General features: G+C 45.5%; 1 protein-coding gene across 1 annotated transcript in view; it reads left to right on the top strand.

The window, feature by feature from the left end:
* LOC311229324 (dihydropyrimidinase-related protein 5-like) overlaps window positions 1–15,340 on the top strand; it is a gene marked incomplete at both ends in the record, with an annotated part of 60,675 nt that overhangs the window by 6,302 nt on the left and 39,033 nt on the right. Inside the window, 5 exons of the mRNA XM_084315401.1 lie at window positions 5,900–6,058; window positions 10,683–10,916; window positions 12,306–12,374; window positions 13,691–13,735; window positions 13,836–13,911. Of these exons, the coding sequence (XP_084171527.1) occupies window positions 5,900–6,058; window positions 10,683–10,916; window positions 12,306–12,374; window positions 13,691–13,735; window positions 13,836–13,911 (583 nt within the window). The remainder of the gene's footprint in view (window positions 1–5,899; window positions 6,059–10,682; window positions 10,917–12,305; window positions 12,375–13,690; window positions 13,736–13,835; window positions 13,912–15,340) is intronic.

Genomic DNA, 15,340 nt, shown 5'->3' with positions numbered 1-15,340 from the left:
AAAGGACTATTTTTTTTGTATCCACTTTTTCTCCTTATTTTCTATTTTTCTCCCATCCCAATTTCGCCTCGCCAATTCTCCCTTCAATTCTTCCCTCCCCTGTCTCGAACGTTGCTAGACTATGCCTCCCACTGGTCGGCTGCAGTGAGGACCAAGCCTTGCATCACGTGTCCCCTCCGGTACACGAGGAGGCAGCTGTCGCATCTTTTCACCTGAACAGCGCGATCTCTCAGTGGCGAGGAGTAACGCATGGGAGGCTCACGCTGCCCCCGATACTTCCTGATTCTGCTGTACAGGCGCACCAACCGACCTGTAGGAGTCGCTGTCCGCAATGTCCAATCCCCACCCACCGGCTTTCCCACCCTCTAACACTGCCAATTGTGTTAGTGTGACGACTGGCCAAGCCGGTAGCAACGCAGAGAGCTGGGCTCGATACCAGCATCTCCTGCGTTAGTGGCGAGCGCCTTGCCCACTGCGCCACTCAGCCGCCCTTGGAAAAGGCCTATTGACTGAATACTAGTTACATAGAGGAAAGCTGTCCTGCGATCCAGAGGTAACTATTACAGTATGTCATGCCACACCATGCTGTAGCTAGTAGGGATGGGTACCTTTCACATTTGAACCGATACCGGTACCGGTACCTGTGAATCGATACCGGTACCCAACGGTACCTTTTTTCTGTACTTTAGTCTCAAGAAATTTAATTTACCTACCTCAGTCGTAAAAAAAAATATCCAAACTTCAAATAACTACAATTTCGACAGTTTTCGGCTTGTCATTGCTCCGACTGCTTTGTTGTTGAATCAAGTCAAATCCTAGGTAAGCATATATTGTGCGTGTGAACGTTGACATGAAAAGAAAAAAGTAAAAAAAAAAGAAATAAATTAAAAAAAAAGATTAATAAAATTTTTTTTTTTTTATTTATTTTTTTTTTTTTTTCGGTTTCTCACTTGATTCGATACTCGGTAGTACCGACGTGTTTCGGTTTGGTACCTCAAAAGTACCGAATTCGGTACCCATCCCTAGTAGCTAGGGATACGGGTTTCTATAGACTAGAATGCGTATTTGAAAAGTAGTTTAGTTTAGTTTACTCAGTTTATTTTATCAGGGACAGTGCATATCAATCAACAGTTATACATTTATAAATGAATACAAATTAAAAAACTGTAAATATGCCAACATTAGCAGGGCTGCTATAGTTTTCAGTTGTAGTCCCTGGGCTAGATGTTTAAACCGAAAATAAACAGAAAAATAGAAGGACATTGAAGCTAATATAAAAACAGTTTAAAACATATTCTGTACATTCACTCACTAGGCATTCGTGCATCTATAAAAAACAGTGTACAGGGACAAATCAAAGCCCATACATGTATAAGCACTGTACAAGTACAGTACATAGTGTGTTACAGATGCAGGCTAGAGCCCAGACAGGCGAAGATAAAACACATTCAACGAGCTGACAGATGCTTTCTTCCAGCCTGACAGAATAAGGTGCAGTCTGCTGCTGGCTGCACTTCCTGTCAGACAAAAAACAAACAGACACACACATTCACAAACACACCAGTACATGTGAGCATACAGATAGACACACACACACACACACACACACACACACACACACACACACACACACACACACACACACACACACACACACACACACACACACACCTACACACACACACACACACACACACACACACTCTCTCTCTTAGCTGTCCATCGTGTTCGATGATGACGCTTGCTCCAAGGATGGGGTGAGGGGGGGGGGGGGGGGTTAGCGACGCTGCCGCTGGTGCCACTTCTCGTGGGCGTTGAGTCCGATCCTTGAGCCGCACACCCGTCCACAGATGGCGCAAGGGAAGCCAGATACCTGGGGGATGCCAGCCGCCCGCTGGTGTCGTTGTGTGCGCCTCTCAGATCTTCGGTCTTGGTTCGTTTGGTGTATTTGGGAAACTGCAGTGGCACAAGTGACTTGCCAGGCTGATCTGTCGAGTGCCAGTTTCAAGCTGCGTGATGTTTGCACACTTTAGGAGGTCCCTGGTGTAGTCCTTAAAGCGTCTCTTTTGGCCTCCAGCAGCCCGCGTTGCTCCTCTCAGTTGGCCATAGAGGACTTGGCGGGGCAGGCGGTGGTCAGGCATACGTATGGTGTGCCCTATCCAACGAAGATGTTTTTTGGCCACAGCTGCGGCCATACAGATTGAGTTGGTGTTGTTGAGGATGTCTGTGTGGGGGACTCGATCTTCCCAGGTCAGGCCGAGGATCCTTTGGAGGCAACGGATGTGGAAAGCATCCAGGTTGGTGATGTGCCGGCGGTATGGGTGTCCAGGATTCTGCTCCATAGAGCAGAGTGGAGAGACATACTGCGTTGTAAACGGCAACCTTGGTGCTGGTTTTCAAAAACCCTGCTGCGTAGGCGTCCAAAGGATGATGCCGCTTTATTGATACGTGTGTGTATCTCCGCGTCAAGGGAGCAGCATGAGGACAGAGTGGAGCCGAGGTAGGTGAAATGATCCACTGTTTTAAGTGGAACACCGTTTATGTGAAAACTGGGAGGTGTAGAGGTTCGGGAAGTGAGTTGGGACATGACTTCGGTTTTTTGTATGTTGACCTGGAGACCGAAGGATTGGTACAGGCTGGATATGGTGTCGAGAGCATGCTGCATAGACTCTGGACTGTGAGCTAAGATGGCACAGTCATCAGCGTACTGTAGCTCACATACTTGGCAGGATTTTGTCTTTGTGTGTGCCTGGAGCCGGCGGATGTTGAAGAGACTACCATCAAGGCGGTATTCCACATGGACACCGTCTTCATGTCCCAGGGCTCGGCGGAAGAGGCAGGTGACGGCAGAGAGGAGGAGATTAAAGAGCACCGGAGCCAAGACACAGCCCTGCTTCACCCCAACATTAACCTTAAAGGATTCTGGCTGGAGTTCACCCGTCTGGACTCTGGCTTGCATCCCGTCATGCAGCTGCTGAAGGATGGAGAGAAACTTGGGTGGTACCCCAAGTTTGTTGAGGTGTTTCCAGAGCTGATGGTGTCGAAGGCTTTGCTTAGGTCTATGAAGGCTATGTAAAGACACACACACGCACGCACGCACGCACACACACACACACACACACACACACACACACACACACACACACGCACGCACACGTGTACAGTACATGCATTTACAGCAGACAGCCTTTCTCCTTCTGTATCTCTCCTTGTCCTCTCTCTCTCTCTTCCTCTATCTCTCTCTGTAGTGTATATCTCCCTCCATCCACCCATCTCTCTCCCTCCATCCCTCCCTCTCTCTCTCTCGCTCTCACTACCTCCCTCCCTCCCCCCCCTCTCTCCCTCCCCCCTACCCCCCCCTCTCTCACTCTCTTTCTGTCTCCATGCCCCCCGCCCCCTTTTTAACAGTCCCCACCTATTTTAGACATCATCCACTGGCAGTAAATTTTAATCAAAGCCCGTCAGACAGACTCTGTAAATCCCACTCACTAAATCCTCATCAGTGAACGTAAATGTCAGCCATGCTTGTGTCCTCTGATCTCTGTCACACACACACACACGCACGCACGCACGCACGCACGCACGCACGCACACACACACACACACACACACACACACACACACACACACACACACACACACACACACACACACACACACACACACACACACACACAATGAACCAGGCCGGTGATTGACGATGGACACACACACACACACACACACCCTGCTGCTCACATGACTACAGAAGCTGACGCTGCAGACGATTTGGTCTAGTTGCTATGGTAATAGGATGTATGAGACCGCATTGGCTGATGGAGCTGTCGGTCAGAGACACAGAGGGGTGTGGCCCCTGTCTGAGGAGTGTCTGGATTATGTCTCTTCAACAGTGACATAATCTCACTCACACCATGAAGAGAGAGAGAGAGAGAGAGAGAGAGCATGAGAGAGAGAGAGAGAGAGAGAGAGGGAGAGAGGGAGAGAGGGAGAGAGGGAGAGAGAGAGGCAGGACCCCAGGGAGGACTGCAAATTAGAGAGAGACAGAGAAAGATAGACAGAGAGAGAAAGAGGGAGGACCACTGGGAAGAAGAGACAGAGAGAGAAAGAGAGACAAGAGAGGCAGACTGAGAGAGAGAGAGAGAGGCAGACAGAGAGGGAGAGGGAGAGAGAGAGCGAGAATGCAGAGCGAGGTGTAGACCGAGCAGCAATAACAAGTCTTGTCTAAATCTCTCCATCCATCTCCTCACATTCTATAAATATATTACTCCTGCTTTGATCCCTCAGTGTAATCTCCCTTTTAGACGGTACTGTAGGTATTGAATTTGCGTGTGCAAGTGCGTGTGCGTGTGTGTGTGTGTGTTCATGGCTGTGTATACGGATGGAGAGGGTGCTGGGAACGTGCTAGGCATGGCTGAGCAGTGTGTGTGTTGTCATGGTTACACAAAAGTGCCTAATCTACCATCGGCCATCTCAGCCAAGTCACCACAGTCACGTCTTCCACCTCATCCTCCTCCTCCTCCTCCTCCTCCTCCTCCTCCTCCTCCTCCTCCTCCTCCTCCTCCTCCTCCTCCTCCAGCCCACTGCTGCTCCACGGGTACCATGTACAGGTGTCTATAGGGAGGTGTAGTCTGACGTCACTGGTTGTTCCACCCGTATAGGGATTTATCATTGGGAAAATGGATTATCGGCTATTGTAACTATTCTGCCGCATGGAAATTGAAAAGCTTTCCATTTTTGCACAACATGAGTTCCCTTCTATCACTAACATTATTGTTTAAGCATTTTTGGTTGAAATAAAATTTGGTGATTTTTTTTTTATGATTAATTGCGAATATTTTCATGTTGAGCTATAGATTGTGGATGAATAAGCACAGAAAGGTACACCATGCAAATGTTAATGCTTTATTTGTTTTAAACGAGACGATTTAGAAATGGTCAATGGGGAAATACATTGCGTTGGACAGAGGGTGGAACACGAAAAACGACAATGACGTAACCACTACACCTCCCTATAGGCAGACATCAGTATGCAATGACTGCATGTTAGGAATATGTAAATGTGAAGCTGAGTCAGGGAGGAGCTCGGTGTCAGCTTGCTGGGCAGTGTTTTTACGGAGTGTATTGACACAACATATTGACACAAATCCTAATTGATCACATTTACATGTAAAATGGCACATTCATGTTTGCCTTCCTCCTCTCTCCTGTAAAGTGTATATTGACTGTCTACTAATATGTCTCTCTCTCTCTCTCTCTCTCTCTCTCTCTTCTCTCTCTCTCTCTCTCTCTCTCTCTCTCTCTCTCTCTCTCTCTCCATCTCTCTCTCCTTCCTTTTCTCTCCAACCTCCCCCTCCCTCTTTCTTTCTTTCTCTCTCTCTCTCTCTTTCTCTCTCCCTTCCTCTTGCTCTCTCTGTTTCTCTCTCCCTCCCTCTTGCTCTCTCTCTGCGTCCCTCTCTCTTGGTGTCTCTCTCGCCCTGCATCTCTCCTTCCATCTCTCCATCATCTCTGCATCTCTCCCTCCCTCCTTATTTCTCTCCAATCCATCTCCTCTGCCCCCTGTCTCTCTGCCTCCATCTCTCTCTGCCCCCATCTCTCTCTGCCCTCCATCTCCCTCTCTCTGCCTCCATCTCCCTCTCTGCCTTCTCTCTCTCTCTGCCTCCATCTCTCTCTCTCTCTCTCTCTCTCTCTCTCTCTCTCTCTGCCTCCCTCTCTCTCTGCCTCCATCTCTCTCTCTCTCCATCTCTCTCTCTCTGCCTCCATCTCCCTCTCTGCCTCCCTCTCTCTCTCTGCCTCCATCTCTCTCTCTCTCTCTCTTCTCTCTCTCTTCTCTCTCTCTCTACTCTCTCTCTCTCTCTCTCTCTCTCTCTCTCTCTCTCTCTCTCTCTCTCTCTCTCTCCAGGCTGCTCTGATGGGTGGTACTACCATGGTGGTGTCTCTGGCCCTGCCTGAGCAACACTGCTCCCTGGTGGACGCCTACGAGACCTGCCGCTCCCTGGCTGACGCCAAGGCCTGCTGTGACTACGCCCTACATGTAGGAGTCACTTGGTGGGGCCCCAAGGTGAGCTGGCCTGACCTAGCTGTACTCACAGTACACACAGTAAACACAATACACACAATACACATTGTACACACAATACACACAATGTACACAGTACTCACAGTACACACAGCACATGTGGTTCTAGGAGTTGACTAGGTTCGGGGCTAAGCTCTGGGCTGAACATTCGTTTGGGTGGTCCCTGCTGTTCTGTCTGGAACACTGCCTAAATTTAATTTAATAAAATTTAATAAAGTGATAGTTTTGGCGTCTGGTCTATTTTCTCCACACTCTGAGCGAATCTGACATAATACCAGATAAAGAAAAAACATGAAAGCTGGATAAAAAAAATGTATTAAGGTTTTAATGTATGCATTATCACTGGAGCTACAGAGGAAGTGGGATAGGGTGTTCTTTCGTTTGTCAGTCAAATGGATATAGATATATCTTGTGGTTCAGCACCTTGGAGAGCTCATATATTATGTTCCAAAGATTTGTAAAATAGGTCATAAGGGCTCCAATATGTGTGGCTATGATATGATAAAAGAACTTGATAAAAGCAATATCAGGGGCCTTATGCACATTGGAGAATATATCAGAAGTGACAAGTGACATTAAATCATCACACACACACACACACACACGCACACACACACACACACACACACACACACACACACACACACACACACACACACACACACACACACACACACACACACACACACACACACACACACTCTCTACAGGCACTATGCCAATCCATGCTGTAACCTTTCCTGCTCACATGAATAATGAAGCAGTCTAACCCTGTTCCTTGGTAAATACAATGTGTAATGACCTAGATTTAACATGGCAGGATCTAGGTTAACAAACAAACAAACACACACACACACACACACACACACACACACACACACACACACACACACACACACACACACACACATGCATGTTACACACATTAGCCATATTCTATGAGTCACTGTGCCTCCTCATGCAACCTTTGGCCTTCATGTCTGGCGCATCGTCCACAGATGTGGTGCATCTAAATGATATCAAACATAGGTTTAGTTGTTTAAGTAAATATATATGTGCCATATTAATATTGCACTGGCAAATTCCCAAATGATGTAATGACCATATATCAAACATTCTGGGGATGCTGGACATTTATTTGAAAAGGTTCCCTCAGTGCCCCTGGTTGTGTGTGTGCCATAAGCCTTTCATCCCTTCTCTCATTTACATTTAGTCATTTAGCTGACGCTTTTATCCAAAGCAACTTACAAGTCATCAGGAAGGGCATTGTTACTCAGCTGAGTAACAATGTTCATCAAAGTGTTGAGTGCACAGTGTAGGTTAGTATATTAGGACAAGGGCATGACAGTAAGGTTAGTTAGGGTTAGATTATTATAATATTTTTTAGATAATGGTTCTCTCCTAATGATGTACTTGAAGTATTGCAAGCCATTGATACCAGGAGTTCTGGAGAGGATAAATGAGATTTCCCTCAAACTGTCCGCCCCATTTATCACTGAGCAATTAACGCATATATTTAATCTTTCCATTTTTATTTTTTTATTTTTTTGTAATCCTATTTTTTCTCTGCCTGATTTTCTATGCTTTTTCTCCCCATCCCAATTTAGTCGTTATGCCAATTCCCCCCCTCCCCTACCTGGTCGTTGTGCGCATGTTCCAGGTACTGGTCGGTACAAGGGAACCCTGAAGTCTACCACATGCTTCCTCCGACACATGCAGAGACAGCCAGCGGCTCTCTTTTCATGTGGCAGCGAGGACTCTCATTGGTGAAGCGTAAGGGAGGTCACGCTGCCTTCACCACTTCCTGCCTTTCGCTGAGCAGGCGCCCAGACCTGACCTGTAGGCGTCGCTGTCCACAACGCCAGATTACCACCCACGGCTTCCCTCCCGCTAACTCAGCCAAACGAGTTAGTATGACGATCGGCCCAAGCCGCAGGCAATGCTGACTCCGGGAGTCGAGACCGCAGCCTCTTGCATTGGTGACGAGCGCAATCTCCGCTACGCCACCCGACCGCCCCAATCTTTCCATTTTTAAACGGCCCATGTGATTCATTTGCATAAAGGAGGTGATAGAGATGATTTAAATAATTAGAACCCACTCTCCAAATGACCCTGCCTAGCAAACATCCTGGAATCTTTGGTAAACAATCAAGTTGAACCTTTTTCACATCACTCAGTACTTAGTCCACATCAATCTGGATTTAGAGCTAATCACAGCACCATTTCAGCTATTACATTAATTACAAATTACAAGACAGGAAGAAACACTGTGCTGCCTTTTTTGTAGATCTATCTAAATCATTTGCTCTTACAAAGATGATCTAGTATTGGTCTGGATAGAAAGGCTTGTGATTGGTGTCAGAATTATATGTTTGAGAGGTGACAGTGTGTTAAGTCGGAAAATGCCTAGTCGGAATTGTTGTCAATAACAAGCTTACATTTTGTGTCCTGTCCTCTTCACCATTTATAGCAATGATATTGTCTCTTCCTTGAATGGTTGTCAAGGCCATCTTTATGCTGATGACACTATTGTGTATATTGTGTATAAGTGGCAATTTTCCTTGAATGCCCTTCAGGAAGCACTTGTTAATCTTAAATTGGTGCTTAATGCAAAAACAAAGTTAATGCTGTTTACAAGAGATATATAGGGTTTAGTGGTTTGCATATATCCACTGTGATTGGTTCTAGCATTGTCAGTCACTGAGTATCAATATCTTGCCTTCTGGCTCTAAGAGAAATTCACATTTAAATACCATATCGACGACAACCGTGGCAGAAATCTGCGGGGGGGGGGGGGGGGGGGGGGGGGGGGGGCTGGCTTCTTGTATAAAAACAGAACCAGGTTTCCTTTGATAATTAAAAAAAAAAAAGATCGTTGAAGCAGTTTTAGACTATGGTGATGTACTGTATAGACAAGCTGCTGCTTCCACTCTTAAACCACTTCACTTGATATATCATTCTCCTCTCAGATTCATTACTGGTGACAGGTATGATACTCACTATTGTCTCCTGTATGATGAGGTTGGTTAGTCTTCTCTTGCAGAGATGTGCAATAATCATTGGTATTTGTTTTTATACAAAGCCCTCATTGGTAAGCTACCACCTTACATCACAATGTTGGACCCTATCTGACGCACTCTGAGCTTGGAAGGTTTGCCTTGTCTGTCGATGCTCCTGACTTCAATGCACTTTAAAGATCAATACTCAAAGCCATGATCCCTAACCACTGTCCCGTTCAGGTCATTTGCATACAAAACAACGCCTCCAGAGCTCCTTATAAGGCAACTAGTGACGCAGCTGTGTGCAAATGGAATGGCGGAAGTGCTTTGCGAGTCTTGCGAGCCGCGTGATTACGAAACCTAGCGTCAGTCAGTGCCAATCAGAGAGCGTCTCCGAGAAATGTGGCTAGGTTTTGTAATCACGCTTGCGCGCCATCAAAACTAGATTAGATTAATGTATTGGCATCATATACAGCTCGCGGTACACCTGCCGCAGCGCGCGCGCACACACACACACACGCACGCGCGCACGCAGTACTGTATATGAATGAATGAATGAAATATAATATATATAGCCTACGGCGGGCTTAATGAATGAACGCAGTATGGCTTATTATTCCATAATTAAGCCTATAGGCTACTGTTCATTCGTAGGCGCACACAAGACTTGTTATGGAATATTAATGCAGTCTATTTCCACCGATTAGCTTTAGTTCTTATTTATTTATCCACTGTCATTTCAGTGTTGGTGTATAGGCTATATAGTGTATTTCAATATAAGTTTAATTGATTAATGATATATTCAAAGGAATGCAGGTTTATAGCTATATCAACCCCCTCCAATGTACAGTAAATGACCAAGTATGGTTTTGTCAATATTCCAATGTACAGTTTTGCTTGTACAGTGTAAGTCTATCCCCCACCCACCCCTCCTACCCAACCTCCTCCAACAGTTTCTACGTCAAATGTACTCACTTTTCTGGACTCTTTTTGTATCACAAACAGTACTGTATTTGCAAATCTGGTATGTCATAAATGTATAGATGTAGCAGTACTGTCTATCTGTGTCGTGTGTGTCATATATGTTATGATGAATTGAAAATGGGGGACCCTGATGTAAACAAGACGAAATTATTTCTCTGGTCTGCAACCCCTTAACAATTGTGTGTATTGAGCTGTACTTGTACCCATTCTGCAATCTGTTAATAAAGTTTTCAATCAATCAATCAATCAATCAATCAATCAATCAATCAATCAAGTGGGAATGTGATCTCTAGCTGGATGCTCGCCAAGCACATTTCATGCCCCATATAACAAACACACACATATACAGTATATATATGCACATAGATATGCATGCACACAATACACAATCTCTCTCTCTCTCTCTCTCTCTCTCTCTCTCTCTCTCTCCTCCCCCTCACCCTCTCGCATTCTCCTTCCTACACACTCATTATGAGAGTTGCACAATTGAAACTCTCTCCCTTGCCACTGCCAAACTAGCACTGAACAACCATCTTTACTGTAGCAAATGTGATGGACCTACATACACACGCACACACACAGACAGAACACATGACCTCTGACCCCTGCCCCTTGACCCTCAGGTGCGTAATGAGATGGAGACTCTGGTGAGGGAGCATGGGGTCAACTCCTTCCAGATGTACATGGCCTACAAAGACCTGATGATGCTGAAGGACTCTGAGCTCTACCAGACCATGCAGACCTGCAAGGACATCGGGGCTATAGCCCGTGTGCACGCTGAGAAGACCATGCAGACCTGCAAGGACATCGGGGCTATAGCCCGTGTGCACGCTGAGAACGGAGAGCTGGTGGCAGAGGTAGGTAGCGGCACACTCGCGTGGGCACGGGTTGTTTCTCTGCCTGGGTTGTTGCAGATGTTTGTTGGCCAAAAACACCTCTCCCGGAGGCCTCATTGCTTTTACCAAACGGTTCGTGCGTTTTGCGAATCTGATTGGCCACTGACGTTCTTTGACGTTTCTGGTCATGTGACATGTGCGCCCGACGTGTGACGGCAAGTTCTTTGGACGGTTAAGCTTGCGCAGGGCGGCCACGAAATGCTGGAGACGCTGGGCTCGTCAGTTCGAGCCCAGCGCTCCACATTTGCTTTCAGTTTAGCTGGTCGTTCATACTAATACACATTGGCCGTATTAGGGGGTGGGAAACTGATGGGTGGGGATCGGGCGTTGTGGACAGCGACTCCTACAGGTCGGTTGGTGCGCCTGCGCAGTAGAATCAGGAAGTGTCGGGGGCAGCGTGAGCCTCCCACGCGTTACTCCTCGCCACTGAGAGATCGAGCTGCGCAGGTGAAAAGATGCGACTGCTGTTACCTCAAGTACCGGAGGGGACTTGTGCTATGTATGACTTAGTCCACATTGCAGCCGGCTTGTGGGAGGCAAGAAACAGCGTCCGTGACAGGGGAGGGTTGAATTGGATGATACGAAATTGGGATGGGAGAAAAATATAGAAAATGGGAGAAAAAGTGGATAAAAAAAAAAGCTTAGGCGCTCTTTCGAAGTTGGTTACGGTTAGAGTTTGTCTTAGCATGGCGATAGAACGCCTGCCCTGATTCCAAACTCTAACCTTAACCAACTGCGAAAGAGTCGCCTAAGCTTAACCAGTGATAAACTAGGCGTTAGGTCGTTTGCAGGCTGTTCGACGCGGAAATGGGCTAAGACACTGCTCGTCATGCGATTGGGCGCACATGTCACATGACCAGAAACGCGCGTGGCCAATCAGAGCGCAAAACGGGAACGCGGAAACACGAACCGTTTGGTAAAAGCATAGACGCCTCCCGGAGTTTTAAGTTAGGCTAGTGGTCCGTTGACATCCTCTTAAAGCTTGTTAATTTATTATTGTATTATTCATTATTAAGTTATTATTATATTTATTAAGTTAATTATGAATAGTTTTTGCTATTTTGTTTTTGTTTTGTGGTGCAATATCTATCAATAAAAAATTTTTGCAGTAAAATATTTGTATACAAGAATCCACTTCACATTATAAGATAAGATATTCCTTTATTGATCCCCTTGGGGAATTTCAGGAAACCTATGGAAGACCTTAGAGATGAGGAACAACTTTGTTGTGTTTTGTTCTACCTCTGGGAGCATTGTCACTAGCCTAATAGCAGTAATACGCAGCGATTTGCAAGATTGTACTTACTGTCTGCGTGTGCATAATGTGTGTGTGTGTGTGTGTTTTCCCAGGGGGCCAAAGAGGCTCTGGATTTAGGTATCAGTGGACCTGAGGGCATTGAGATCAGCCGACCAGAAGAAGTGAGTATTTGTACATTGTACATATCGTGAGTGTGTGCATGATATCTATCATTCTCATTGTCTCATACTGTCATGTACAAAGGTCTAATGACCATATAGAATATAACTGGAGCGGGCTGTACATGAAAACCAGCCCGTCCAGCGGATGCTTTAAGCACCGTCCCGAGCAAGTAAGAAACAACACAAGACGTTTTTCCAAATAGTAAATTATATATTTATGGTGATAGGGATTTAAACCTCCACCATAATGCACAAGGGAAAAAGGTAGGGGAGGACAAACAAGACATACATATATACAAACAAACACTTAGCAAATAATATAAATGTAACTGTGCCAGTCATGGGACACAAAGAGAAAGCCACACGATATCATTCCAACAGCTACAGCTAGGCGAGAGGGCAACCTCCTCACTCCACTCTGGAACGTGGCAGTGATTCAAATGAGGCGCCCGGACGTGTGTCATTTCCCACTCTGTTATCCACTCATCTCCACTGCCTGCCTGAAGATGCACCAATCAGGTGCAACCAATCCAATCAGAGAGATGAGTGGCATCTGCGGAACAGAAACAGAAGATTAGGAGATGGCACAACATCACACATACAAAACAGCACATTTACATATACTAACCTGATGTTCAGATGGTGTCATAAACACAGTAATAATGGTAATGACCAACCCACGTACCCATGTACGTCACACATACTCATATCTATCATTCTCATTGTCTGTATCATTCTCATTGTCTCATATCATTCTCATTGTCTGTATCATCATCATTGTCTGTATCATTCTCATTGTCTCATACTTGTATCTATCATTCTCACTGTCTGTATCATTTTCATTGTCTCATACCCACATCTATCAAGGAAACAATTAGCAAAATAATAGTATTTATTTTTACAAACACAAAAAAAACTCAGCAACACAGAGAGCAAGGAGGACTACCTAGTGGCACCAAATGAAATGCCAAAAGGAAATGAACCCCCCCCCCTTACAGGCGCTGGCGCCCAAAAGTACAGGTGGTGGTGCTCACTCTAAAGCATACTTGTATCTATCATTCTCACTGGCTGTATCATTCTCATTGTCTCATACCTGTATCTATCATTCTCATTGGCTGTATCACTAAACAAATGTCATTGTCTATCATTCTCATTGTCTCATACCCATATCAATCATTCTCATGGTCTCATACCCATTTCTATCATTCTCATTGTCTATATCACTATCATTGTCTCATACCCATTTCTATCATTCTCATTGTCTGTATCACTCTCATTGTCTAATACCCATATCTGTCTCTTGTTCTTCTCTGCAGCTGGAGTCAGAGGCCACTCATAGAGCCGTCACCATCGCCAACAGGGTACATATTGAGAGTTTTGTTGTTGCTTGTGGATAAGCATCTAAACTGTATATTAAACTTACATGTTTTGGGTGTTGAATGTGAAATGTTTTTATTCCAGGCCCATTGCCCAATCTACCTAGTGAATGTATCCAGCATATCTGCTGGGGACATGATCGCTGCTGCTAAGATGCAGGGTGAGTAGCTTCACTAAAACATGATGCAGGGTGAGTAGCTTCACTAAAACATGATGCAGGGTGAGTAGCTTCACTAAAACATGATGCAGGGTGAGTAGCTTCACTAAAACATGATGCAGGGTGAGTAGCTTCACTAAAACATGATGCAGGGTGAGTAGCTTCACTAAAACATGATGCAGGGTGAGTAGCTTCACTAAAACACGATGCAGGGTGAGTAGCTTCACTAAAACATGATGCAGGGTGAGTAGCTTCACTAAAACATGATGCAGGGTGAGTAGCTTCACTAAAACACGATGCAGGGTGAGTAGCTTCACTAAAACATGATGCAGGGTGAGTAGCTTCACTAAAACATGATGCAGGGTGAGTAGCTTCACTAAAACATGATGCAGGGTGAGTAGCTTCACTAAAACACGATGCAGGGTGAGTAGCTTCACTAAAACATGATGCAGGGTGAGTAGCTTCACTAAAACATGATGCAGGGTGAGTAGCTTCACTAAAACATGATGCAGGGTGAGTAGCTTCACTAAAACATGATGCAGGGTGAGTAGCTTCACTAAAACATGATGCAGGGTGAGTAGCTTCACTAAAACACGATGCAGGGTGAGTAGCTTCACTAAAACATGATGCAGGGTGAGTAGCGTCACTAAAACATGATGCAGGGTGAGTAGCTTCACTAAAACATGATGCAGGGTGAGTAGCTTCACTAAAACATGATACAGGGTGAGTAGCTTCACTAAAACATGATCGCTGCTGCTAAGATGATGGTGATGAGGATGTTAATGATGATGATGGTTATGATGATGACAGCGATGATGAGGAGGAGGAGGGTACATCAGAGCTGCACATCTGGGTACTTTCTTTCTACTGGCATTCTTCGTGGCCGCGCCTACTTTTAAACACAGACGCTGTTCCTATTAACCGCCATTTGTATCCGATCTGTATAAAAACAAAACGCTTACATTGTTTGAAATATGTGTTTTGCTAGTGCATCATGTTAAGTCAAGCAATTACTTTCCAACACTGGCCACCATTGAGCGTTCACACCATTTCCCTAACTGCACATTTAATATTGTGAATCTCCCAATGACCTAAAACTAAGAAGTGATGACTATTCTTGGTTCTGTTCCGTTAGGGGCTCTGCTTGGCATCACTACTGCACTCCCTCGCGTACGTGCACGCGTACTGAATAAAATTCCACAAATATACCTTTAATACCAGTATTAGTCTGACCACACCCCTCATCAGCTTACCTTCATAAGCAGGTGTGTGGTCACCTGCTCTCCTCCTTCTCGCTTTCACCACAAGGAAGTGCCTCGGTAGTACCCCACTTGACGTGTTGTTAGTTGAAAAGAGTTGTGACTGGTTTACATTGTGCTTAATCTTTTCTTCTCTCACATCTGTTGTACAAGAAAAGGTTGGGTCATAATGT

Source organism: Notolepis coatsorum, assembly GCF_963971535.1.
Source record: "Notolepis coatsorum genome assembly, chromosome: 5".
Taxonomy (NCBI): domain Eukaryota; kingdom Metazoa; phylum Chordata; class Actinopteri; order Aulopiformes; family Paralepididae; genus Notolepis; species Notolepis coatsorum.
Note: the sequence above shows the minus strand (reverse complement) of the source record. Positions and strands in the feature narration are given on the sequence as shown.